Below are 26,359 nucleotides of genomic sequence, written 5' to 3'. Positions count from 1 at the left end.
GTTTCACATTTGGCTGGGCAGGACGAGGCTGGGAAAGGGGTATGGGCAGAGAGCGGGGAGGGTCTGGCCAGCTCTGGGTCTGGGGCCAACATGCTGAAGGCCGGGCCAGCCTGGGCAGGGGCAGGGGTGAGGCTGGGCCGGGCAGGCCTGCAGGAGGCCTGGAGCGGAAGCTTGCCCTCCTGCCCCTTGGGTTGGGGATGCCAGCCATGGGGCTGTGTGCCCAGCGTCGGCTCAGGGGAGGGCCTGGGGCTCAGAGCCTGCCCTCAGCTGTGGCCTTGGGGGGATTCGGCTCCTTGGGGGGCTGTGGGCATCATGGACGATTATGAGCCCCTGGCGTCCACGAGTGGGTGAGGGGCCTTAGCTGGCACCGGGCTGGCACTGCTGCGGGGGCACAGATGGCCCACCTGCCTCCTGTTCTGGGCTGGCGGCGAGGTCCACCCGCTGCTCGTCCATGCGCTTGGCCTGCACCCTCTGGATGAGGCTGAAGAAGTCCTCGTCCGGCATGGTGGGGCCTCGGGGGAGCACGTCGGGCGGCGGGCAGCGCTGGTCGTCGATCCTGGAGGACTGAGTGGACACACACACGGTTGGTGGCCTCACCCTCCCCTGGCCGCTTGGTTGGGGACTCATGGACACCTCCGAGGTCAAGCCCACACCCAGTGGCTCAAGTGGGCTGCTCTGGCCACCTTGGGCCTCCCTGTGTCCACCTGGGAGGTCACCTCCAGGGCCACCTGACTCGGGTCTTGCACTGGGAGTCCCGACCCCGAGAACAGTCTTCCGAGGAGCCAGGCCCTGAGATAGCTGCTGGGACAGGACGGCCCCCGAGGCCTGCTGATCCCCAGGGACAGGCGTGGCCACCCCTCTGCACTGGTCCGGAAGCTGGCGCAGCTGGGGCTGACCCTGGTGGACCTGGGGGCTGCAGCTCACGGAGCCATAGTGTGGGGTTCCCCAGGGCTCCCCCCTGGGTCAGGTGGCTGAGCCCGGGGGCCCTGCCTGCCCCGGCATGGAGGGGGGGCCCGAGGGGGCGTTGGGCTTCTCTGCAGGGCCTGGAGCAGAAGGGCCGGGAGCCGGCACAGCCGTGGGCGGAGGCGCATGCGTGCGTGTGGACGGGGGGCTCTGGGCTTCTTGGGAGGGGCCGGATTCGAAGCAGCTTGTCGGATGCAGGGCCCGGGGCCATGGTTTCCTCTCTGTGGGAATGCAGACCTGCTGGCTCTGCAGGCCGAGCCGCTGCCCGTGCCCCACCCCTGAGCCACCTGCTCCGTCTCCTGACCCCGACCCCCACCTGCTGTGCCGCCTGCCCTGGATGGCAGGTGGCTGGACCCCCGAACGACCGTGAGACCCCCCCCAGGCTGGTGAGGGGGACGCCGCCATAAGGCTGCCCAGCTGGAACCCCTGCCCTGGCTCCGCTGTCCCTCCCGCAGTTCCGGACTCTCCGCCCCCGCTGTGCATGGTGCGTGGTCCCCGCCTTCACCCCGCTGGTGCCTGGCAGCCGCGGGGTCTCCCTGCCCCGATGCTGGGGCTGCTGTCACGCGCTTGGTTTTCTCTGCCCAGATGTGGCACCTGGTGGGGATCCCTGAGGACACGAACTTCAGACCCGGAGACCCCCAATCCCAGCTCTGAGCTGCTGTGCTGTAGGGGACAGCCCAGCCTGAGGCTGTCCTGGGATTGCCTTCTTGGGGGGCCCTCATCTCTGCAGCAGATGGGGCTTCCAGAAAGAAGGCTCTAGGTCCGAGTACCCGTGGTCGTCCAGTGACACTGCTGAGGTGGCCCTGGCCACCAGCTGCGGCTCCAGCCCCTGGGGGCATCCCTCAAACACGGCCCTGCACTGAGGGACTAGAGCCCACTTCATCCCCCTGGGGGCCCTCGAGGCGCCTCCACTGGACAGCGAAGGGGCCACGGCCCACATGGGGCTCGGCGGGGCAGCCTGGATGAGCAGCAGGCCCACCTGGTACTTGATGAGCATGTTGAAGAACTCGTCCCCTGGCTCCTGGGGGTCCCCGTCGCCACGGAGGTGCCCCACGTTGTTGTGGGTGATGCGCAGCCCGGGCAGGCTGCCCACGCTGGCCCGCTGGTCGTCCAGCCGGCGGCTCTGGGAGCTGGCGATGAGGTCGAAGAGCTCCTCGGTCTGCGGGGAGGCCGTGGCCGCGGGCTGGGCTGCGGGGGCAGAGGGTGAGGCCTGGGGCGCCCTTGGGGCTGTGCTGGGGGGCTGGGACCCGCTGCAGGGTCGGGCCTGAGGCTCAGGCCACCCGCTGGTAGCTCTGACCTCTGAGCCCACCCCCTGTGCCCCTGGGGACATGGCCCCTGGTGGGTGCTGCGCCTGCCTCTGGGGACTTCCAGGAGGACAGGAGCAGAGCCCCGGCCTCCCAGGCCCCGCTGAGACCGCTGCTGCGCCCTGGCACCGCGTGTTCCGGAGGAGCAGGGGCGATTACACGCTTCCCAGGACACAGCCTGGGGCAAGAGCAGGGCGGGGTGCTCGGTGGCAGGGCGCTGCCGCTGGTCTGCCCCACGTGGAAGGAGGGCGCACTCACCAATCCTCTCCCCCAGGGCCTCGGCGGCCCCGGCCTGGCCCTCGTCCAGCGGGCAGCGCTGGTCGTCCATGCGGCTGCTCTGGAACCTGCTCAGCAGGTCGAAGAAGCACTCCTCGCCTGCAGACGGCGCCCGCGGGATGCTCTGGGGAGGGAACGGGGCCGCTGCAGCCACACCTGGTCCCTCAGAGCCCTGGACGTTGTGCCGGCCACACTCAGTCCTGCAACCTGGGCCAGTCAGGACCCTCACCTGCCCCTGTGGCCATCCCTCCCCCAGGCCCCAAACCCGTGCCCCCCCAGCCCCCTGCGTGCTTCTCCCTCCGTGGCTGCCGCCCACCCACTCAGCCACAGCCTGGGAAGCCCCAGCTCACCTCAGAAGCCTCCCCCTGCCCCCGGCCCTGTCAGCCCCGCCAGCCCCTGGATGGGCTCCCCGTGTCTGTGCACACGGCCCCCCACTTGCCAGTGTCTGCCACGGAGTAAGCAGGTGACCTTGGAAGCCGTGACCCCATCTGGCCTCGGTTTACACATCCACCCCGGGGGGCAGGGCAGAGCACTCTGCCCGAGGGGGCTGACAGGTGGACGGGCTCACTGTCCACTCCCCGTGGGGCTGGGGCACCTGCCGGCCTGGCCTGGCCGTCTCGGCGGGGGCCTCCTCAGGGCCCCCACAGCCAGGAACAAACGCACAGCGAGGCCCTGTCAGCAAAGATACCGCCTCCTGGGGGCCGGACACAGCCTGGAGCACAGGACACCAGGGCTTCCTGTCACCAGCCCCTGGCACAGAGGAGAGCGAGGCGCAGAGGCTGTGTGGCTGCCAGCGTCCCGGGAGCAGGAGTAGAGCGGGCCCCACGGGTCACCCTGCTTTAGGACTGGCCCAGGCTGTCGGCAGCAGGGGTGACGTGGTGGGGACGGCCAGGTCAGCAGGCAGCAGGCCCGCGGCTGCCCCTCGGGGGCTGAAGCTGGGAAGAGTTCAAGCCCCCTGGCCCACAGCCCCACCCGCGGGACCAGGAGGGAAGGGAGAGCTGGCACTGAGGGCCACGTACGCTTGGGCTGGGGCTCTAGGACCCTGCCGGCCGCAGAGGGCGTCTGCCGTGGGCCACACAGGTGCCTCCCCGGGAAGCCCAGAGGGGAGCTGCCTCGGGCTCTTTGGGGCCAGAGTGGCTGTGGGCAGCCCCGGGCACAGCCTGGGGTGGGGTGGACACAGCACAGCCCGCTTCAAGGGATACTCGCTGCTCCGGGCCCCCAGCCCCTGCATCTGGCCCGAGCTGGACACCCCAGGCTGGAGCAGTCCTGTGGGCTCCCCAGGCAAACTGGGCAAGGCCCCTCCTGGGAAAGGCAGGACCCACGGGGGTCGAGACCACGCCTCCCCTGCACGGAAACTTGGGGCTTGAGGGGTGCACTCAAAGAACGGGGGGCTTGGCCTGGGCCTCCCCTGGCCCCATCAGGCACGGGGCCGTGCCCAGAGCCCCCCAGCAGAGCCCTCCCCGTCCTGAGCCAGCGGCTGATGCTTCCCTCCTGGGGAGGCGCTGGGGGCCTAAGACCACAGGGCAAGACCCCGGCACCTGGTTCAGGGGCAGGTCCAGACAGCACGAGGCTCCCTCAGGCCCCTCACTCAGGAGCATGACCCTCGGCCCCACAGGACACACTCGGCAGCCTTGGGCGTCCTGCCCCCCTGCTCCCACCTAACCATTTTGTCCCAAACCCTGGCCCCGTCCTTCCTGGAAGTCTCAGAGTTCCTCCTTGAGTCTGACTGCACTCTCTCTTGCTTTAAAGCCCAGAGTCTCCGTGGAGGAAAGGAACAGACCCTGGTCAAGCCCAGCCACCCCAGCTTGGCAAGGCCCATGTGCGCCCCGAGCCTCCCCCTCAGGGACGGCAGGGCCCCACTCACGCCGGCCCACAGGCTCGCTCCACCGCAGCACCGGCAGCCGTGCGGGGCACTCAGCCACGCGGAGCCCAGGCAGGACGCCGAGAGGCCCAGCGCCGCCCGATGCCGGGCCCCACGGTGTTGGCCTGGTGCTTAAATAGGACCCAGGCGGGGGCCCAGCCCTCCCAGCCCTCCCAGTGCCGCCCTCGCTCACTCGAATGTGCGTGCACACGCACGCTCACACACCCAGGCGTGCTCTGCAAACACTGACACGGGTTCCCCGAGCAGCTGTGGGCGGTCGCGCCAGGGCGGCGGGGAGGACAGCCTCTCTGGAAAGCCCTCCTCCTGCTGACACCAGGCCTGGGCCGTCTCCAAAGCGGGCCCGCCAGGGAGGCCGCTCTCCCCAGCCAGTTCCCGAGCAGGCCCCCGAGGAGCCGAAGCTGTCCTCCTCCCGATGCCGTGCCCGGCCCGAGCCGGACCTCCCCGCTCCAGAGTCCTCGGTGGCCCTCACCGCCCTGGCCTGAGGTCTTCCCAGCCAGGCGGGCGGCTGCGGCCTCTCCAGAACACCCCGACCCCACCCACGCCGAGCCCACCCTCTGAGGCCAGCCTGCCCTGCTCCCTACCCCCAACCCCCGGACGAGTTCTCTGGGGCGCTCGGACCCCACCCAGCCATTGATTTCCCGGGCATGTGTCCCCAACCCACCCTCGCTGCAGTCCCCAGCCGCCTGCCACCTGGGGAATAGACGGTCCCTCCTCTGGGGCAGCAGGGCCCTGACCTCGGGGAGGGCAGCAGGGATCCTCGGGGAGGGCAGCAGGAGGCCTGCGAGGCTGCCACGCCCCACAGTGCTGAGGGCTCGGCTGTCCCCAGGCGTCCTGCCCTGTGAGGTGGCGGCAGGGGCAGGGCCCCCAGCAGGCAGGGGCTCCGCAGGGCAGCGGCTGCTGTCCCCAGACTGCCTGCCTTGCAGCTGGGCCCTGTGAAGCTGGACACTGGGACTGGTCCCCTGGCTGTGTCCAGGGCCATTTGCTGGGGCACACGAAGCTTGGGGTCCTCCCGGGCCTGGGCTTCCTGGAGAACCATCCGTCCCTCACGGGCCCCAGAGCTGACCGGCCCGTCCCGAACGCTCGCCCCGCTCCCGCTCCCCATCGGCCGGTCCTGCCCTCCCGCCAGGCCCAGGGAGGCTGGGCAGAGGCCACCCAGGAGCACTCTCTGGTGGGCCTGATGGGGGGACCCCCAGGCGCCCTCCCCTGGCCTCTTGCGCCCAGGGACAGACCGACCCTGGCCGGCAGTCAGGCCGTCGGGCAGCCTGGGGTCGAATGAGGTCGGGGGAGGCTGCACGGGGCTGGTGGGAGGGACGGCTCCGGCAGCTCGCGGGGCTAAGAATACCGGCACGGCACCCACGCCCCGCGCACGCTGGGAAGGTGCTGATTAAGCCCACGGACGGAACTGTTTTTAGACTAATTTCTGGGGGTTTGGACCCAGGTGTCCTGCTTGGGGGGGGCGCCTGGCTGGCCTCTGAACCTGGACTCGGCCCCTCTGTGTCCCTGCAGAGGATGGCGCAGGCCTGGCACAGCGGGACCCTGCTGAGCAGAGGCCTGGCCCCCCATCCCCAGTCTGTCTGTCCCGCCCGTCTGTCCATCCACACCTGTGGCCATCAGTGCCACCGTCCCCATCCGTCCTCCACCACTGAATATCGCCACGCAGGCTGGCTGTGCCCGGGGGGCTCCTGGCCGGGCCTGAGGACCTGAGTGGTCCCCGGGCTGGGCCATCGCCCCACCCCAGCAAGGCCCCCGTCCAACTCCACGCGTGACCCCAAGCCCGGTGGGGCGGGGTGGGGTCTGCCAGCTCCTGGCCACGGGGACCCTGGGTGGACTCCCAGCTCCCTGTCCCCCCACCATGGGCTCTACAGCTGGCATCTGCCACCCCAGCCCCATCCTGTGCACAATCCTGCCCCCAGGACCAGGGCTGGAGCGTGTGCCCACCTGTCCTGCCCTCGGTCCCTGAGGACAGAGGAGACCCCGCAACACTGCTGCTGGGCTGCAGCTGCAGCACGTCCAGGTGCCTCCACGTCTGAGCCTGACCCGCGGGTGTGGCCGTGGGGGCTCCGCAGCTCTGCGCTGGGTCCCTCTGCTCGGGCCCCTGCCCTACGGCTCTGCAGACCCGCAGGAGGTGTCTGCAACTCCAGGACCCCCCGCGATTGTGTTAGCTTCATCCACCTCTCGGGGGCTCCCACCAGAGGACCCACAGGGTCAACACCCCTGGCCAGAGCCCCGAGAGGGCCACCCAGGGGTGCACCGTCTGGGAGGCAGGTCTGTGCGGCCGGCTCCCACAGCAGGTGCAGCCAGTCCCTCTCGGGGGGACACATTCCTGTGACTAGCAGATGGGTCTGGAGGGTCCAGCAAGGCAGGAAGGGTGTGGGGACAGACAGCAGGGCCACTGAAGACTGAAGAGCCAGCCCCTGACTGATGGCAAAGATGGAAACTGAGGCCCGGGGTGGGGGGGCCCTGTCCATGCAGGACTGAGGCTCCTTGGTGGCCTGGGCCTGCCTGAGACTGGGGGCTACGGGCAACTATGCACACACTGCCCTGCACTGAGCCCCCGACACTGAGCACCGCTGGGGTCCCAGGGGACGCACAGGGACACCTGCTGCCCTGGAGTGACGCCTGGCTGGCCCCACTGGACGGGTGCGGAGGAGCGGGTGCTGCGCAGTTTCACGGTCGTCTCCCTCCCGGCCCCACGAGGCGCCTACCGTGCGCGGCAGCTGCACCCGGACGTCCGAGCTGTCCAGCGGGGAGTGGCCGCCCTCCCGGGGCCTCCTCTCAGCGGCGTCGGGCCCTTCCTGGTACTTCCTGCTCCTCACGGGGAGCGGGAGCGAGTCCCTGCTGGGCCCCCGCCAGTCCCCTGCATGGTGGCTGTCTCCATTCTGCTCCTGGGGAGGGGACTGGGATGTGGCCGGGGCAATGTCCAAGGTCCCCTCTCCCAGGACCCTCGGGGGAAGGCCAGGTGGGTGCAGGTGCCACCCCCACTTCCCGGAGGCACACAGTAGGCGCCTGGTTCCCGAGGAACAGGGAGGAGACAGGCTGTGGGCACCTGGGGCTGGGGCAGGGAGGGGCGGGGCGGGGTGTCTGAGGGATCCCTGCTGTCGGCCTTTCATACTGGGCAAGGACAGTGACCGTGGGCATCCCTGAGCCGTGCCCCCACCTCACAGGCGTCCACAACTGAACCAGGCTACACTGGAAGAACCAGAGGCTCAGAGAGGTTAGGCCACTGCCCCAGGGCCACACAGCACCCACACCTGGCAGGTACAGAGCCAGCCCAGGGCCCCAAGCCCACCCACCCCCTGAATTTGTCTGCCTGGGTCTGCGGAGCCCCAGCTGGCGTCTCCACCTGGCGCAGCTCCACATCCCCTGCGGGCAAAGTCTGAACGGGAGGGAGCAGGCAGGAGGGGGTGTCCCTGTCCGTGGACTTCCCAGGACACTGGCGACACAGCGGCTGGGTCAGGGCACAGGGTCTGCCAAGTGTAAGGGCCACGCCCTGCTCGGGGGGCCCAGCGGCCGGACAGTGAGTGAGGTGCCCTTTTGGGGTGCTGCGGGCTCGGGGGGCAGGTGGCAGATGGGCCTCCGGCCGCCGAGTGCACGTTTATCTCCGGGTGGCAGGAAGGGAAGGGCATGTGGGCAGGGAAGGGTCCGAGGCAGGTGGTGGCAGGGCAGCAAACCGTGCCCCAACCTCACCACCCACTGCCCACGCTCTGGCACAGCTGCGCTGACATCTGTCCCCGTGGGGCCCCCGCTCACCCGCTCCAGGGGGAGCCTCAGCAGGTCCCAGGTCTCCGCACTCAGCCTCTGCGTCCGCTTGGGTCTGGCCCCTGGAAGACAGGGAGACCAGTCAGCCCCTGCGTGGAGGCGAAGGTCCTGCCCGGTGTCCCCTGTGCCAGCCACACAAGCCGGCGTGTGTGGAGACGGGCGGACCCTTGCTGGGCAGTAGGGTCTGGCTTGTGGCTCCCATCACCCAGGCCTGGAAGTGCCGGGTTCTGGACGGGGCCTCTTCCCAGCCTCGCCACGTGCCTCCTGCTGGCCTGGCTCCCTGCTCCGCCTGCCGGAACACTCTTCCTGCCGCCCCCACCCCGGCCTCCTCAGCCTGGGCCCTGGGGCGGGTGGGGTAGGCCTCTGGGTGGGCCGCCCAGGCTGGGGCAGGGGTGACAAAGGCCACAGCTGAGTCCTAGGCCAGCCCTGCCACGGCACCTTCCCTGGGCTGCCGCCCACCCCCTTGGCCCCACCCCAGACCTCCATTCAGGGGTGCCCTGGTGGAGGCGGGTGCAGCTCGGCCCGGGGACCCCAGGTGACAGCCTGCTTTGATGGGGACGGCGCCTGAGCCGAAGGTTTGAAGAGGTCTAGCCTCAGCCCGGGGACTCCTCGGGCACGTGAAGGAGAGAACCAGCCTGGCAGCCGGGCCAGGACAAGGCAACAGACGAACAAAGGGACGGAACTTGCTTGAGAACCGAGCGTCGGCAGGGGCCTCCCTGAGAAGGTGTGTGGGATGGAGGGAGCAGCCAGCGTGGAAAGGGCGGCAGAACATTCCGGGCAGAGGGAACGCGAGTAGGAAGAGCCTGGCTAATGAGGACCTCGCCTCCGCCCTGCCCGCCAGGAAGACCTGCGCCTCCTCTCCTGGCCCTGCAGCGCCCAGACGTGCAGTGGATGGGCCTGTGCGGAGCCCCCACCAGACAGAGGAAGTCGTGGTTAGAGCAAGGCCTGGTCTCAGGGGACACTGGGGACCCAGTCTTGGCACCACTGGACCAGCAGACGTGGACCCTTGGTGCCCTCCTCCGTCAGACTGGGCCGGCAGGGATGAGGCCGGGCAGGGCAGGGGCGGAAGGGCGAGCCGCGTGGGGCACGTCGCGTGCTGGCGGGACTGCCCCTCTGCGACTGCCGCGGCCTCAGGCCGTCAGCCTGGACCGGACAGGAGGGCGCTGGGAGGGGCCCTGCTCTCTGAAGGCTGCCCGGTGCCCGCCCCCACCCGGGACCAGGAAGGTGGCGCTGAGGGAGAGACGGCCTCGTTCCCAACCTCGTGGCGTTTGGGGCTGTGCCAGCGCCCGCTCCCTGCGCGCAGGACGGAGTAACAGGCGGGCCCACTCGCACACCCCGCGGAAACCCCGCTCCCTCTCCCCACGCGCTGCCTGAGGCCTGTCTCTCCACCGGCCCGAACCTCCTCCCCCCCGGTGTTTCAAACGCCCGTCTGAGATGCAGCCTGCGTGGCCCCTCGCGGCCAGGCACCGGCTGCAGGCGGAAGGCCCTGTGCGCCCGGCTAAATGCACCCTCTGTCCGGAGAGGTTGCGAGGCCGCGGCCCTGCTGGCTTTGCTTCCTGCCTCTCCGCTACACGAGCAAGGTCTGGAATCTTCTCCCAGCACCGCCACACCCCTGCCTGAGTCTGACCACCGTGCACTCGTCACTTCTGCCCTCGGCCAGCTCTGGACAGTTGCACCCAACAGCCACCTGAGCCACCAGGCACCTCGGCGCAGCCCAGCCTGTCCCCCACGGGCAGCACCGGCCCCACCCCCTCGGCTCAGGCCAGGGCAGCCCCCGCCCCCTCACCCCGACTTCACAACAGACCCAGGCCCAGCCCCTTCTGCCCTCCCAGGGACCTGAGTCACCTGCACCTCACCTGCCTGCTGCCTCGCCTGCCCCCTAAGTCCCTTCTCCACACCGGGATCAGGGACACAGTGAGGACCCACTTAGATCGGGCCCCTCCGCTTCTCGGTCGGAGGGCCCTGCCCTCTCTGGCTCCGTCAGCTGCAGACGCAGCCCCCCACTGCCCTCCACCTGCCAGGCTCGTCCTGCCTCAGGGCCTTTGCACGGCTGTTCCCTCTGCCTGGACTGCTGCTCCTGCCACGGTAAGCCCAGGGCTCACTCTCTCCAGCGCCAAGTCTTTGCTCAAGACTGAGTACTTGTGTCCCACCAAAATGCACATGTTAAAGCCCCAATGCCCAGGGTGATGGTACTGGGGGATGATTAGGTTCAGATGAGGTCATGGGGGTAGAGCCCCCATGACGATTAGTGCTCTTGTCAGAGGACACCAGTTTTCAGGCTCCCTCCCTCCCTTTCTCTCTCTCTCCGTCATGTGAGGACACAGTGAGGAGGTGACTGCGAGCCAGGAAGGGGGTCCTCACCAGAGCCCGACCGTGCTGCACCGGGCCTGGCCCCTCCGGCCTCCAGACTGGGAGACAGAATGGCCTGTTGAGCCACCCGGCCTGTGGTGCTGTGCTTGGCAGCTGGAGCAGACTGAGACAGCCCCTCCTGAAGCCCACCTGGCTGCTGCACGGGCTGCTGCACCCCACCCCACATGCCCCCGCCTCGCCTCTCTCCCAAAGCACGTCTAACGCACGACCTGCTTGTGTTTGCTGCTTGTCTCCACCCGGCCTGACGGGACTCGGCTCTGCGACTGTTTTGTCTGTCGGCGTACCCCAAGAGCTCAGGTAGCACCTGGCATGTGGCAGGTGCTTCCTGAGTGCCGTGGAGCGGTGCCCAGCACTTACTGAGCGTGCGGGGCACTGTCCCCTCCAGCCCCTTCCAGACCCAGAGGCTGCCACTGCTGCCACCGCCAAGTGCCGAGGACCCTGGAGGGGCAGGGCTGGGGGCACGTGTCATGGGAAAGAGCAAGGGGAGTCTGGGTGGCATAGACGGGCAGGGAGCCAAGGGCGGCTGCACATCCTGTGAGCCAGGGACTAGCAAGGTGCTGGCTGGGGGCAGGGGCAGGGGCAGCGGGCAGTGGGCCCAGCAGGGCTCAGGCGAGCTCCCTCCTCCTCTTTCCCATGGTGCGTGCTGGCCACGTCACGCATGGCGCAGGGGAGCCCCATCCCGCGTGCCCCATGCACCCCTGTGCCCAGGCTGGGATGGTGGGGGTGGGGCGGTAGCGGGAGGCAGTGCCCCCCAGACACACTTCTGGGGCCCCTTGCTGGCTGGGAGGGGCCAGACAGGGCGGTGAGATTAACACAGCTCGAAGCCCAGCAGGGCTCTTTGTGCTCCAGCTGCATAAAAGTCCCCTTGATTTCTCAGGACAGTTTAAAGGAAACCTGAGTCCAGCTGGACCAGCCTCCTGCCAGCCCTCAAGTTGGACAGCGACCGCCACACCCCACATGACCACGCCCACACAGCCACGCCCTCCAACACCACACCCACAGCTCCAAAGGCCACGCCCACCGGCCATGCCAGCCCCAGCCACGGCCACACCAGAATGCAGCCGTCTTGTGCCTCCCCACACTCCACTGCCCGGTGCCCACCAGACCCCCTGTGCCCCCACCAGTGACAGGCTCTGGACATGCACCTGCCCACCACGGCCCACCGGAGAGTCCGAGTCCAGCCCCTGCCTGGCTCACCTGCGCGGGGGTCTCCCCCAGGGCTGCCCAGGCTCCCAGGGCACTGGCCTGCCTGGTGCAGCTGCATCCCAGGCAGGGCCCCCGGGCTGAGACAGGGCTGCCGGGCCCCCGGCGCCTGCACACTGCCCTGGGAGGACGCTCCTTCCGCGTCCGAAGGCAGCCGGCCACTGGCAGCCCTGGGGCGGAGGCTTCCGGGGGCCCCTGGCTGGAAAGGGTCTGGCCGGCAGAGGGCCTGGAGAGGGACAGAAGCTGCCTTGTCCGCCGTTCCCCCCCACGGCCCCCCTCTTCCTTGGCTCGGAGAAGAAGGAAAACAGCAGGGGGACCCGGAGCTCCGTGGGAGCCTTTCAAGGCCCTGGCCCAGCCCTGCCCCCACCTGCTGCCGGGGTTGGGGGTGGCTGTGTTGGGCCAGGGGCGCCGGGAGCTCTCAGCAGAGCAACCCCTCAGGAGACCCAGCCGGGGTAGATTCTGGCCTGTACAGCCAGGGCAGGGGGCCGCTCTCCAGCCCCCACTGGGGCCCACCGGCAGGCTCGAGGGCCCCAGAAGCCCCTGCTCCTTTCCCTCTGTCCTCAGCCTCTGGGGGGGGGTGACGTGTGTCCCCAGTTTCCCAGGACAGGTCATCGTCATAACCCCAGAGACCCACCACCACGTCCAGGACTCAGCAGGCCTGGGGGGGCCGAGGCTCCCAGACATCCCTTCTGGGGGCCCCAGGCCGGGGCAGGGTGGCTGGCTCAGGGACACAGCCGTGCGGGGACCAGGCTCAGTTCTTGGCAAACTCAAGAACCACAGGGTGACAGGGTGGGGCCACATGGGCAGGGGCAGCTGCCCCCCAGGCCTGCCCCTCACCCACCTGGCAGCCACCTCGGGAAGCCAGCCCGATGTGACAATCCCCCACCCCTGGCCCCGTATTTATTAATCTATTTGGTTTGCGGGGAACGTCCTGTTCTATGTGTGCAGCGTCACTGACCTGTGTGGGCTGAGCAGCGGCCCACAGATGAGGTCACCGCTGTGGCCTTGGGCCTGGCCTGATTAGAGCCCCCACCCAGCCTGGGCAGCCCCCCCAACCCCACCCGACCGAGACGGAGGCGGTCCCACTGGCTGCCCTGAGGCCGGGTGCAGTGGAGGCCAGAACAGCCGGGGACAGTGAGTGGCCATCTCCTGTCCCTCGGCCATCAGCCTGTGGTGCCACCAGGGACTTGGGTGGGAGGGCCCAGGGCAATCGTAGGCTCTTGCCGTCCAGGGATGACGGAGGCAGGCCGGACACCGCGCCTCCACTGGCTGGCGCTGCCCCCTGCCAGCTCCCGCTCCCATGCCCCGTCCCTCTGCTCAGCACACTGCCTGCCCACCTCCAGCCCCACCGTGAGCCCTCGGGCGCAGGGCAGGGGTCTCGGTCTCTCTCCTGGCCCAGCACAAGGGCTGTCAGAGCATGTGCCCCGATGCCCAGGGATGGGGCCTCTGTTAGCAACTCCCCTCTGGGGACAGAACCCCCTCCTCGTGACCCACACGCAGGGAAGCCGGCACCCCTCCCACAGGTGTCCCTCCTGCCATGCCCCTGCCGATGAGGCCTGCTTTTCCCAGGCTGAGTTTTGAGCCCGTAAGTCACCGCGCTGCCCCCCCCCCCAGCCCCAGGACTCACCCTGGGCCTCGTAACCGGCCAGGTCGGGCTTCTCTGCGGCCGCCGGGCTGGTCAGCCGGCCGAGCGCCAGCTGCAGCTGCGCGACGTTCATGCGGGCCGTGAGCTCCCCGTTGCGGTCCCCGATCTGTGGCCAGCAGGGGCGTTTGAGTGGGCAAGTGGGGCTGAGGCCTGCTGGGGGCTCCCACGGGGTCAGCCATGGGCCCCCAGCACACCCGTGTCCAACCGCTAGGTGGCCTGGGCTGGCCATTGACCCCAGGGCCTCGGAGGGAACCAGGACTCACTGTGGCCCTGGAGGTGGGGTCTGGGGCTCTGTCCCTGGGTGAGGTGGCCCCTGTGTCCCCAGCAGCCCTAGCCCCACCTCAGAAATGCTCGGGTCTGAGCAGCCGGCCCTGTACGGTGTAGGGCCCTCCAGGGGGCGTCAGCCTGGCCCAGCCGTGGCTCTGAGGCTGGCGTCAGGCACGCCAGGGTGACTGCGTGCCCAGGAACAAACTCAAGCCCAGTGGGTGGGGCACGGCGGGGCTGCCGCACGGGGCCCCGGAGGACATCGGGGGCCTCAGCCTGTCCTCGGAGGCCACTGGGGGAGGGGCTCTCTGGATGGGGGGGCTCTGCTGACCTGAGCATTCCTGGCCCTGCCCACCTACACCTGGGCACCTGCAGGCCTCGCCCACCCAGCCGCCTCCCACCTTTAGCATGGGCAGACCTGGGGTGTCTGGAGGGGGCTGCTTCCTGGGAGTGAGGTGACACAAGGACAGGCCAGGAGCCAGGCAGGCCCAGGGTTCATGTGTGAGGTCCCCACCCTCACTACAGTAGGAGGGTCTTGGTGGACAGGGCCCACGGAGACCCCATGTGCCCTCTCCCCGGGGGAGGAAGGCCCCGCGGGCGGCAGACAGGAGCCAGCAGGCCTCAAGGGCCAGGCAGCTGAGTGGCTGCACGAGCCCAGAAAGGACAGAGGGGCCATCGGGCACTCAGGGCACAGTCTGGGGCGGGAGGACAGCCTGGCTCACCTCCTGGGAGATCTGCAGGTGCTTCTTAGCGAAGGTCAGGGCCTGTGCCGGGCTGCCCATGGACACGTAGGCGTTCCCCAGGCTCCAGCACGCCCGGCCCTCGCCCACCCTGCCAGAGAGGGAGACAGTCCACACCTGCCCTCCCCAGTCCTGCCCCCGTGCCGCGCCCCCAGCCTCCCGGTGCTCAGGACGCTGATGTGACGCTGGATGCCACACCTGCGACACGAGCAGGCTGTGCGGCCTGGCCCTGAGGGTCACCAGGGGCCCCCAGGCCCAAGAGGCACGAGCAGGACAGTAGGATGACACGCCTCCAGCCAGGGTCTCCCACCGATCTTGCCACCATGAGGGAGAAGCCCCAGTGAGCTGAGCCTTTTCCCATTGAAAGCGTTAGCGCAGCGGTCCCCAACCTTTTTGGCACCAGGGACTGGTTTCATGGAAGACGGTTTTCCCATGGACTGGGGGTGGGGAGATGGTTCCGGGATGATTGAAGCACGTCATGTCACGTTCACTGTGCAAACCTCTCTGCTAAGGACGGTCTGTGTTTGCAGCCGCTCCCCAGCGCTAGCGTCACCGCCTCAGCACCACCTCGGGTCACCAGGCGTCAGATGCTCACAAGGAGCCAACCTAGACCCCTCGCGTGTGCGGTTGACAGTGGGGTTCGTGCTTCTGCGAGAGTCTGGTGCCCCCCGATCTGCTAGGAGGCGGAGCTCGGGCGGCCGTGCGAGCAGTGGGGGCAGTGAACACAGACGGAGCTTTGCTCCCGCCCTGCTGTGTGGCCTGGCTCCCAACAGGCCACGACCCACGGCTGTCCTGTCACTGGCTCTGCCCGCAGGGGCCTCGCGTCGCTCGGCGCTTGGCCCACCCCCACCCAGCCCCTCCGCGGGTTATTTCTAAACGGACGTGGAACGCACCGAACAGCAGACGGCACAGTGGCACGTGGCACATTCACACCGTTGTGTGGCCACCACTGTCTAGTTCCAAACCATTTCCGTCACCCCAGGACAACCTCGGGCCACTCTGAGGCCGCCGGGGCGGGGGCCAGGCTTTAGAAGACCCTCCCTCCCCCAGCCGTGAGAGCCACAGGCTCTGCCTCCCTTGTTCTGGCCGTGACCCACCCAGACCCGCGTGTGGGGCTGCGCCCGGGAGCCTGGGGTCTGCCTGTCCCTCCAGACACGGCCACCTACACACATGGGGGCCGTGGTGCACCGCGGGCCAGGGGTGGGCCCCACCAGCTTGTGCCTGGGTCACCATAAGTGCCCAGCCCGGTGCCCACACAGGCTTAGTCCCCACAGCAGTGTCACCCACTGAGGGGAGGGAGGCAGAGGCCTGGGGACGTCCCGCCTGGGTCACGTCCTGGTCAGTGGAGCCAGGGGCTCAGATCCAGGCCCTCGCGCCTTGGCTGTTGGAATTCAGCCCGGTGGGCCGGCAGGGGCTGCTGAGAGCCCTCTGGGCCGGCCGCACCCGTCCACCCCCACACCCGCGCACCTGTCGGCCAGCTCCTGGGCAATGAGCAGGTGCCGCAGGTGGTACTCGGCCGCACGCTCGTAGTCCTGCAGCAGCGTGTAGGTGTTGCCCAGGCTGTAGCAGGCCTGCGCCTCCACCGCCTGGTCCCGGAGCTGCCGCGACAGCTGCAGCGTCTTCCTGCGCAGGGTGAGGGGCAGCCCCCCGCGAGGAGGGTGGGCAGTGGTGAGGAGGCCCGCCCACTGGCCCCCGGCCACACGGTCCCGGTGGGGTCTCTCTGGGGCCTCAGACCCTGCTGGACCCAGACTGCTACGGGCTCCTGTGGGACTCTGGCAAGTCTCCTGACCACCCTGAGCCACCGCTCCCCCCCAGGGGACAGCCATGCCCACTGCTCAGGCCCTGAGATGGGCTGTCTGGGGCTGGGTACAGGGCCCAGTGCTGACAAGCCTGCCCCACACGGTGGCCACTGCTCTGCCACCCAGGCCAGGAGGAAGATGGGCCAGAGCCCAGCACAGCTTGGGGACCCTGTGAGCTCAGTCCACCTGCCCTTCCCGGGGCAGCCCAGAAGCCCCCGCTCGGCTCCTGGGGAGGCCAGGCTGTCCCACCCCTTGCCTTGGGGTGGGTGGCTCCCTGGCCCGGCATCCAGCCCCCCAGGCCCTCCCTCTCACTGGGTGGGGGGGCGCCTACTTATAGTACTCAGCGGCCACGTCGAAGCGCCCCAGGAAGATGTGGGCGTTGCCCAGGTTGCTGTAGGCCCTCCTCTCGGCCGCCTTGTCTCCAAACTCCTTGGCAATGGCCAGGCGCTGTGCACACAGACCCGCAGCCCTGGTTGGTCCCGCCAGGCCCAGGTGGGTGCTACGGCCCTGCCCCGGTCGCTGGCCCTGGCTGTACGTCCAGGGGGAGCAGCCGGAGCCACAGGACCGAGTGCAGATGAAACCAGGGGTCAGGGGACACCCGGCTACCCGGCCACATCACCCCACCGTGCTCTGGAGGACCGCCTCGGGGCAGGCCACCCCAGGCCAGGCGGGCACATGGGCAGCCCTGGCCAGCCACCCTGCGGCACGGCTCACCTCCCTGTGGAAGGTCGTGGCCTCCGTGAAGTTCCCCAGCAGGTAGTGCGCGTTGCCCAGGTTGCCGTACGCCCTGCCCTGGGCCGCCCTGTCGCCCAGCTCCTTCACCAGGGCCAGGTTCCTCCTGCGGGGAAACCCCGTGAGCCGCGTCCCTCCAGCCCACGTCTGCGCTCACCCCAGGCTAGAAGGTGCTAGCGGATGGCAGCCCCAGAAGGAGGGTGGAGGGGACCGGCCCCCTCAGCTCCAGCGCCGGGGCTCGCTGTGGCCCCACCAGTCGCTGACAGGTGTGGGCGCAGGAGGGGCCAGCCTGGCTGTCAGCCGTCCGGGGGGCTGCGGGGAGATGTGGGCCTGGGGGTCCCTCGGTCCCCGCCACCCCACTCACTCGTAGAACTCGGAGGCCCTGCGCAGCGTCTCCCGGACGTCGGGCGGCAGGTGCCCAGGGTCCTGCACAGCGTTCCAGGACAGCTGCTTGCCCTTGGCGTGGTACACGTTGCCGATGTTGTAGAGCGCCCGGGCCTCCCCGACCTGCGGCGGCACCGGGGTGTGGGGGGTGCTTGGGCCGGTGACCTGGCCGCCGCCCTTGCTGCTCTGGGCCCCAGTGGCAAGGACCTCGGGCCATCACCGAGTCACAGACACTTAGGCGGGCAGGCCCTGAGCATGGGGACACGGGGGAGCCCACTGCACCCCTCCCTCCTCTGCCAGTCGGGGTGGCTGAGGTGGCCAGGCCCTCGGCTCTGTCCCCTTACGCCCAAGGGTGAGAGCCCCGGCCCCGGCCCAGATGCCTTGGGGCAAGTCATGTCACCCCTCCAGCCTCAGCTTCCCCATCGGTACTGGGGAGCAGGGACGTTTATTTCACAGGGTTATGGGGAGGCCAGCACAGGAGGACGGCTAAGGGGCCAGCCCAGCGCGGACCTGCCCCTGCTCTGAGTGTTGCCGCCACTTCCCGCGGCTTCTGCCTGCCCCACGAGGCCTCCCCCGGGGCCACCCTGCTTCCCTCCGGCCGCACGCAGTGACTGGGGTGCTGACGGGTTCAGGCGGGCCAGCGAGGGTGCAGAGCTGAGTGTGGAAGACGGGCCGGGCCTCTGCCCTTTGGCGTCAGCATGAACGGGAAGTGCCCGGTCTGGTCACCCAGGACTCCCGAGTCACTCGGGCTCTGGGCAACCGACCTCCTCGCCTTCCCTCCCGTCGGGGGAGAGCCACGTGCTGTGTCACCCGCCTGCCCACACCCCGGCTCTGGACACGAGCCTCAGAGAAGGGGAGGAGGGGCAGGCCGCCGGGGACCGACCCTCACCTTGTCCCCCTGCTCCTGCGCAATGTCCAGGTGCCGCTGGCAGCAGACCACGGCCTCGTCGAACCGGCCCAGGACCTTGAGCGTGTTGCCCAGGTTCCCGCTGGCCTTGGCCTCCCCCATGCGGTCACCGATGGTCCTGGAGCGGAGGAGGGAGTGAGGGCCGGCACTGGCCAGGGAGGGGGAGGGGGAGGGGGCGGCCGGCCCCCGGGGCTGATGCTGGGCAGGGCCCGCAGGCTGGGCACGAGGTCCCAAGGGCAGCCCTGGGGCAGGGTGCCCAGCTCAGGAGCAGTCCCTCCGCCGGGCCAGGTCTGGGGGTCAGCCCCACGCAGCCTGCAGAGGGGCCGTGAGCTACACATGGGCCCTCAGGACCCGGCCTGAGCCCGGTGGCAGGGGGCTGAGCCACGACGGGGCTCCCTGCCCAGTGGGGCAGGGCTGGTGGGGAACGTGGCCTGGAGGAGGAGGAGGAGCTGGGCAGGGAGCGCACGGGTGTCCCGGCTGGCTCCGCCTGGGCACAGCCTGGAGGCCAGGCAGACAAGGCGCTCAGGGCCCCGAGGGCGGGAAGGGGCCAAGAGCCTGCTGGGGCTGGGGTTCCCGGGAGGGCAGGGAGAGCCCCCAGGGCAGGGCCGCTTGCTACGGAACAGGCGAGGAGTGCACCTGGACCCCAGGCCAGGAGAGGCCCGACCTCTGGGCCGGGCTCTGGGTCACACAGACATGCAGGATCATGCACACGGATTTGCACGGACAGACGCGCCCACACAGAGAGTGCTGGGTCGCACCCCACGCTCTCACACGAAGACTGACATGGAGACCCACTCCCACGTGTCTCGGCGTAAACACAGCCCCCTGGGGGCACTTCCAGGTTGGAGGTGCCCTGCTGGTTCCCTCGGACCCCGAGAGCCGCCGTGGTCCTCACATTGGAACTGCCCCTCCCCACATGCCCGAGGGCAGGGCAGCGTCCACCTGGCCCCCAACCGGACAGCCGGGCGCCGGGTTGGAGGTGAGGACCCCCTCCTCGGGGCCTGCCAGGCCGCGCTCACCGGGCCAGCAGCAGGTCGTGCTTGTGGAACTCCAGCGCCCGGGCGTACTCCTTCAGGTAGAAGTAGGCGTTGCCCAGCTGGCTGTAGATGGCGCTCAGCGTCTTCAGGTCCTCGGTGCCCACCTGCACCGCAGCCTCAAAGAAGGCCACGCCCGCCTTGAAGTCGCCAGCCTTGCAGAGACGCTCGCCCTCCAGCGCCAGCTCCAGGCACGACGCCTCCATCCTGCGCGAGGGAAGGGGGGTCACGGCCTGGTCACCCCTCGGGGGCCCGAGCCCCTCTGCGGCATCACTGCGGATGATGCCCCTCAGGGGCACTGGGGCCCGTGCCAGCCCTGCGCCCACAGACCTAAGCATCTCTCTGGGATGCAGGCCGGAGGCAGGTGCTGGGCCCAAAGGCTCCCCGGCTGGCTCACCTGGGCCTCTGACCTCTGCCCAGACCTCCCTGCCTGGCCCCCGCCACGGCCAGGGTCAGGGGCACCACCGGGGACAGCCCAAGTGTGACACTGTGAGACACGTGGGTCCCAGAGGCCAGGGGACAGGAGCAGCCTCCACTCCTCGCCGCCCCGAAACCCCAGCCCCGTGGGCCGAGGGGACCTCCTGAGCGGCTGCAGCCACCTGGGCTGGCCCTCCAGTTCCCGCGGAGAACAACCGAGGCTCCGGGAGGAGGGTGAGCCGGTCGAGGCTACACAGTGGGATCTGATCCCAGGGCAGGACCCCCACCTCCCAGCCCTCCACGCGGAGCTGGGGCTGCACAGGGCTGAGCGCGCTCGCTGGCTGCCTGCCAGGACAGGCCTGAGACGGTTGCTCCCGCCACGCCGCTGTGGAGGAAGTGGACGGTGCCACGTCCTGGGAGGAACTCAGGCCCCTGCAAAACCTCTCAATTCCTGCCCCGTAAATTGCGCCCAACCCTAAGGGCCCAGGCCCCCCTCAGGACCCCCAACACCCCTACTGGAAGCTGTGCAGCCCTTTATCTCCCCACCTTCAGGCAGGAAAGCCCCTCACCCTTGGGCCCTGCACAGCCCCCAAGGTCGCTGTACGCAGCTGCCCCCAGGGCCCACTCACTGAGGGCCCCCAGCCCTGGGCCTGGGGTGAGGTCACCGCCTCGGGGTGCTGCAGAGCCTGGGTCCCCTCCTCGGCCCTGCTCTGACCGGTGGTGTGGGCCCAGGCCACTGCCCTGCCTCGGGTGGAAGGGCTGCTACTGGGGACACGGATGCCACATGGTGAGCAGGGTGCCCCCTCCAGGGTGGCTGAGGGTGGAGGGTGAGCGGCACAGGGGACTCAGCCAGGGGTCACAGGGGCGGCCCCAGGAGGCCCCAGGAGGCGGGGGTCCAGAGAGAACCTGTCATGGAGTGGCCCACGCCCAGCCCCCAGCCTGGGGACCTAGAGGGATGGGAGAGGGGCTGGCCCCGGCCCGGGCGGCCCCATCACTCCAGTTTTCTGCTTTCTGGTAAGACCAGCAGTTTGCGAAAAGCTACAAAGTAGCTTTAAATTATAAAGTAATTTAGAATGACCACACCCAAAGCCCCTGTGGCACCCAAGGCGCTGAGCCCTCCTCTGTGATGGTGGAATTATGCAAGGATCCGGAGCGAGCAGAAGAAAAAGCAACATATTTCCTTTAAAAAGAAAGCACTGTCGAGAGCTGTGTTTCCCCGCTGGTTTGAGCAAAGGCCCTGGACAGGAACCCAATGCCCATCTCTTGATTCCCGCCTTGTCGAGAAAACGGCCACTTTGAAGTTTCCCAAGGTGATGGCGCCACGGGAACAGCCTACGCGGGGGGATGAGTCCCTTCTGACAAGCTGGCCCGGGTGCCCCACGCCCCGCCGGCTCAGAGCTTTCCCCCCAGGCCGCAGTGCCCCATGCCCGACACTGCCTGGCCCCCCAACACTGGACGAGCTCCTTTCTGACCATGCCACCCCACTCTTAGGGCCCCTCCGTTTTCGCCAGGCCACTCTGCCCTTCTCGGGCCCTCCCGGGTCAGGAGCCTCGGAGCAGCCCTGAGCTCCTGCCCCAGCTCTCAGGACGGGGTCGGCACATGCAGGAGGGGGCCTGGTGCCCAGCAGCGTGGCCCCTGAGCCAGCCAGGCTTCCGGGACCCCAGGGCCTGCTTCAGACTGGCTCTGCCTTGCCCGGGCACCCTGGGCCACCCTCCATCTCTGGTGTTCACTGAGCACCTACTCCGTGCCCGGCCCAGAGCTGCCCCCACTCCTGGGCCAGGGGTTCCCACGTAGTCTGCCTTTCGCAGGGAGGCTAGCAGGAGACTGGGGGCCCTCTTGGACCCCTGCCAGACGTTGCAAAATAGAGGCACAGCCACAGCCCGGGCCATGCAGGGAGACACCAAGAAAAGCCAAACTCTCACACGGGCATTGAGTTACTGCCTGGGGAGCAGGCCCCTTGCTCCACGGGGGATGCCAGCCAGGCAGGCTCAGGAACCCCAGCCCCTCGCGGCCTCCCCAGAGACGGACAGAGCCCACGCGGCCTCTCAGAGAGCCAAGGGTCAGGGACACAGCCCCAAGACCAGGAGACCAGACCTTTGTGCTGCCTACCCACGACCTGCCAGGCTCCCAGGCAGCCACCTGAAGGGAGGGCCATCTGGATGCCACATTGGTTGCAGGAGCCCCCGGTCACCATGGCAACCAGCCAAGAGCCCCACTCCTGCAGCCAGTGCCACGCACAGGGCTTGTTAATTAAGGCCTGTTTGTCCCTGCACAGCTGTTTGCCAAGCGGTCTGACGCCCCCGCTGCCCCCTCCTTCCGGGCCAGTGCAGAGGAGATAGGACTCGGGTCTGAAACCTGGGGGCAAGCGGAGCTGAACACGCCCCCCGCAGACTGGTCAGGAGCGCTGTCTCCCACCTCCCTCTCGGCTGGGGATGGGCACGGGTGGCTCCAAGCAAAGGGGCCGAAGTGCAGGGAGGCGCGTGCACTGGGACACGTCCATGCTGACCCTGTGACCGCGGGATCCAATGTGAGCCCTGGCAATGTGGGGGGGCCACTGGGAGAGGCACCAGGTGGGGTGTCCAAGCCAGAAGCCCCCACCCCCTCTTATCTCCAGCACCCTCCCGTGGGCCCCAGCCCCCGCTACCCAGCCGCCCGCCGACCTCTTCCTCCGCAGGTTGCGCATCTTCTGCACGTACAGCCACAGCTCCAGCCCCACAGGCAGCAGCAGCGGGCGGGGGCGGGGGGCTCCGTACACCACCTTGCACACGGCCTTCTCTGCCAGGCTCAGGGCCACAGGCTGGCCCTCCATGGCGGGAGCCGGCGTCGCTTCCCTCCCGCTGGCCAGCCTGCCCCACTGAGGCTGTGGGTCCTGGGGCTGTGCCACCTGGGGTTCTCCGCTCTCCCCAGGTGCTGGGCTGAAGGCTCAGCGGCCGCAGCCCCAGGAGACCCCTGGCCCTCCGGCAGCTGGCGTGGATGAGGGATCAGGGCAGCTCAGGCCGGATCAGCAACGTCAGCAGGGCCGGGCGGGGGTGGGGAATCCCACCTGCCGCTCTGGGGGGTGGCCGGGGAACGGGGACCCGGACCCGCAGCAGTGCCCTCCCACCTGCTCGCCCACCAACTCAGCACACCAATACCTGTTCGGACTGTGGTCATTGGGGAGCACCGTTGGGGGTGAGAGGAGGAAAAGCACATGGAGCGTGGGCACCCCCGGCCCGGCCCCGCGAGGCAGAGGCTCGGCAGCCTGCCCCACCTTGCCTGGCGCCAGGAGGGCAGGCCCAGGGCAGGGACAGCTCGGGCCCCTCCTCGAGCTCCAGCCAGGGGCCGGCAAGGCGCAGGGGCAACTGATCCAGAACTTGGAGTCCCTGTCATCGCATTTTGCCCACCGGGCCTTGGTGCCCCGAGTTGCCCTGCCTGACCTTCCAAGGTGAGCTCAGGGCCACAAGGGGCCTGGGGATTTGGGAGGCCCAGCTCCCCACCCGTCACACCCAGCTCGTTTCCCCAAACTGCCCGGCCCAGCCACCTGCCCCGCTCGGCCCCCAGCTCCTCCAGCACCGTGGCCCAGAGGGGCCTGGACAGTGGGGCGTTCCCTGGGCAAAGAGGGGACCCCCAGTGTCAGGGGTGCCAACATCCAGCAATAGAGAGGGGGTCATGGGGTCTCAGGAGCCCCCCTCACCAGGCCACCGGCCCTTTCCAGCTGTGGGCGATGGGGGCGGGGGAGGCCAAGGCTGAGCGCTAAGGGCGGGGACGGAGGGAGGGAGGTGCAGCTGCGGGTCTGAGCGGAGCACGGGTGGGAGGCCTCCATGCCCCCGGCACTCTCCTCCCCTACCAAGCGGCCAGGGCAGGGCCTGGAGCCCCTCCTCCTCGCCCAGCCCCCATCAACAGGCTGAACCCCCAAAACCTTCACTGCTGCCTTCTGGTGCCCAAACCAGCCCCCCACACCTGCGGCCACTGGAGGGGTCCTTTAGCTCACTCCCCAGTAACTGAGTCAGCCACGCCCCCCCTCTCCAGGGCTGTCACCCACGCTCTGGGCAGCTGCCCAAGAGACCCCTGCTCACAACTGGCTCCCTGTCCCCGGCACCCCCAGCCACCCCCACAGGGAAACCACACCGACTGCCCTGCAGTGGTAGGGGGAGGGGAGAGGGAGGGGCCAGACCAGGGGACGGAGAGCATGGTGGGAGCTGGGATCGCTCGGGGGACACAAAGGCCACCCCAGCTTTAGGAAGCGCCTAAGGGTCAGGCTGCTAGGGACTCCTAGGCTACCACTCCCCAGGGGCCCTGCCAGGCACAATGCCCAGGAGGTGGGCCCCAGAGCGGGAGGACGGAGTGAGGGCTGGGGGTGGCATGGACATGTGTCTGGGTGCTGGTGGCTGCTGCTTGGGGGTGCACCTCTAACAGGGTTACCCCAAGGCGGTTGCTCGACACCCCCTCCCCTTCTCAGCCCTGGGGGAACACTTGGAAGAGGGCTGGGAGGTCACGTGAGGACCCCCTGGGCTTCCCTGCTTTGGGGGGCGCTTCTCAGCCACCTGCCCATCCCCCTGGGCCCTCCCAAACCCCTGCCCTAGACAAGGGGCCCAGGTACAGGTGAACCAGGGCTCTGAGCAGGGACCCCCCAGTGCTCTGCTCCCTGAGACTTGGGGACTTGGCAGGTCACTGGACACCCCACGCGCAGTGCCCCGCCGAGCCCCTGTTCCATAAAAACTAAACTGTCCCCACCAGGCAGGAGTGTGGGTGTGGGAACGGGCAGGGCAGAGGGGACCTCAGGCCAGCGCCAGGGAGCCCCGATCACACTGAGAGTCCCCCAAACGGCCACGCGAGGAGTGTGCAGGCCAAATGGACCCTGTCCACCACCAGGACGTCCACACGCCAGGCTGCCCACAGCCCTCGGCTCCCACGCCAGCAGGGGCACATGGGGTTCCACAAGGGGACAGAGACGTTTGGACTTCTTTCTCTCCAGCCCCAGCGGCCTGAGGCTGCTGGCTATGTGGGAAGAGGTCCCTCCTCTCCAGCTCCTCTGCTCCAGGCAGCCTCTGGGCACTGCACGCCCACTCCCCTGCCCACCCCCCAGGCCAGCCCAGACCAGGAACTGCCGCCCAAGCCCAGGTGAGGCCCAGGCTGGGTCCAAACTGCATCTGGGGCCTCCTCACAGGCCCTGCAGGAAGCCTGGGCCCAGCTAGAGCTCAACTGGGGTCTCTGCTTGGAGGGATGCGAGGCTGGGCTGGGGCCTCTCCGAGTGGCCCCTCTGAGCACTGTCCCTGTCCCAGGCCAGGGTCTTGGCTGGCGAGTCCCCACTGGAACCCAGGCTCCCAGGTCCAGCCCTTGGAACAATTGACTCCCATGCCTGGCCGAGCAGAGGTCTCCCAGGGCTAAGGACCTGGACCCCCTCACCCCCAGCTCCCCCCTGCCCAGCCCAGGCTGTCTGCTGCTGGCCACCAGGCCGGCTCCGCCAGCCACAGAACACACGCCCCCCGGGGGCAAAAGCGCTTCTGGCGGGGGCTGTGCAGGGACTCCTTCAGGGCAGGCCCCGGCATCAGAGCCCTGCAAACCTCTCCTCACACCCGTCCCCTCGCCTGGGGCCCCGGAGCCAGGCGGGGGCTCAGCTCCATGCCAGACCACACAATGGGGGCTGTGTCTCTGACTAGCAACACAGAGGGGGGCAGGGGTGGCGAGGCCTCCTTTCACTGCCACCAGCGCCTCATTTGCTCGTAGGGGTGCCCAGCAGAGGTTTGCTGGCTGATGTACTGCCTGGCTGGGGCTAGAGAATCCTTGGGGGCCAGGCTAGGGTCCCCAAAGGGTCAGCAGCCCAGGCCCCTAGTGGGGAGGCCACCAAGTTTCAGAGATGGCCGGAGAGAATGAGGACAGTGGTGTCCCTGGGAGCTGGGGGCCGGTTAGGCCCACTCCAGGGAGCAGGGCCTGCTCTGCCCAGCCTCAGGCCCACAGGGCTCTGCCGGAGGCCTGGACAGATTGGCAGTGCCTCATGCCAGTGGGGGCCACGTGCCCACCTGGCCTGGGCCCAGGGCACCACCTGGGGGAACACCTTCCACGTAGGGAGTCACCAGGCAGGCATGCGGGTGGAACGGGGCCACTTTGTCATCCCAGTGGGCGTGGGGCACGGAGCCCAGACCGCTGGGATCACCTGTGAATCTGCCTGGAGAGCAGGAGCCTTTTCAGGCAGGTACACACCCACCTGGCTGGCTGGCTCCCTCCAACCTCAGCAGGTCCCACTGGGCACAGACTGGGGATGGCTGTTGGGGGGCAGGGCCCCATCCATGACAGCCGGGTCTGTTTGGCCACCCCGCTCCCTGCCTACCGGCTCGTGGCAGTGCCAGGCTTGGGAGGGAAGCTCCTGGCAGCGCCCCGGCCAGCTGCCCGGGGGGGAGCCCGGCTAGAGAAGCTGCCCCTCTCGCCCCTGTCCCCTTGGCCTGGGGCCGGGGGCTGCCGGCTGACGTCCATCCCATCCCGGGCCCCTGGCCACCCGCGCGGGCTCGGGGCGAGGCACCGCCGCAGGGAGGGCGTCTGGCCACGCTGGGCCGCCTTTGTTCCGCTCGCCGCGCTCGCGCCCCTACCTGGAGTGCAGGCGCCGGGCCGCCGGGCCCGGGAGCTCGTCCGGGGGTGGGGCCGGGCCCGCCATGGGCCGGGGACGCACGAGACCGGGGTCCGCGCCGCGCCTGTGCCCGCCGTCC

General features: G+C 69.1%; 1 protein-coding gene and 1 long non-coding RNA gene across 4 annotated transcripts; one reads left to right on the top strand and one right to left on the bottom strand.

Annotated features, from left to right (window-relative positions):
- Nucleotides 1-256: 256 nt before the first annotated feature.
- Nucleotides 257-26,333, bottom strand: GPSM1 (G protein signaling modulator 1). Of its 3 annotated transcripts, none has more exons than XM_045562266.1 (14): nucleotides 26,243-26,333; nucleotides 19,248-19,469; nucleotides 18,211-18,346; nucleotides 17,302-17,444; nucleotides 16,920-17,043; nucleotides 16,537-16,652; nucleotides 15,874-16,029; nucleotides 14,389-14,497; nucleotides 13,385-13,508; nucleotides 8,176-8,246; nucleotides 7,131-7,310; nucleotides 2,526-2,667; nucleotides 1,943-2,151; nucleotides 257-564 (listed from the first exon to the last, which is right to left on the bottom strand). In XM_045562266.1, the coding sequence occupies exons 1-14, from the start codon at nucleotides 26,305-26,307 to the stop codon at nucleotides 358-360; spliced, it is 2,004 nt and encodes a 667-aa protein (XP_045418222.1). In that variant the 5' UTR covers nucleotides 26,308-26,333; the 3' UTR covers nucleotides 257-357. The 3 variants fall into 3 exon arrangements, with proteins under 3 accessions (XP_045418222.1, XP_045418223.1, XP_045418221.1); XM_045562267.1 differs by lacking the exon at nucleotides 26,243-26,333 and adding an exon at nucleotides 22,340-22,518; XM_045562265.1 differs by lacking the exon at nucleotides 26,243-26,333 and having other exon boundaries at nucleotides 19,248-19,793.
- LOC123645795 lies at nucleotides 8,357-12,673 on the top strand. Its single transcript, XR_006737701.1, has 4 exons — nucleotides 8,357-8,908; nucleotides 9,026-10,269; nucleotides 10,509-10,851; nucleotides 11,432-12,673. It is a non-coding gene; the product is annotated as an uncharacterized LOC123645795 (long non-coding RNA).
- Nucleotides 26,334-26,359: the final 26 nt, after the last annotated feature.

The sequence above is a fragment of the Lemur catta genome, chromosome 10 (assembly GCF_020740605.2).
Source record: "Lemur catta isolate mLemCat1 chromosome 10, mLemCat1.pri, whole genome shotgun sequence".
NCBI lineage: Eukaryota > Metazoa > Chordata > Mammalia > Primates > Lemuridae > Lemur > Lemur catta.
Note: the sequence above shows the minus strand (reverse complement) of the source record. Positions and strands in the feature narration are given on the sequence as shown.

Excerpts from the sequence above, each read along its gene's own strand:
- GPSM1 (XM_045562267.1), bottom strand. The coding sequence starts at position 22,488 with ATGGAGGGCCAGCCTGTGGCCCTGAGCCTGGCAGAGAAGGCCGTGTGC. Across the intron at positions 18,347-19,247 it reads CACGACCTGCTGCTGGCCCG|GACCATCGGTGACCGCATGG; the intron begins GTGAGCGCGGCC and ends CCTCCGCTCCAG. Across the intron at positions 17,044-17,301 it reads AGGGCCTCCGAGTTCTACGA|GAGGAACCTGGCCCTGGTGA; the intron begins GTGAGTGGGGTG and ends GTTTCCCCGCAG.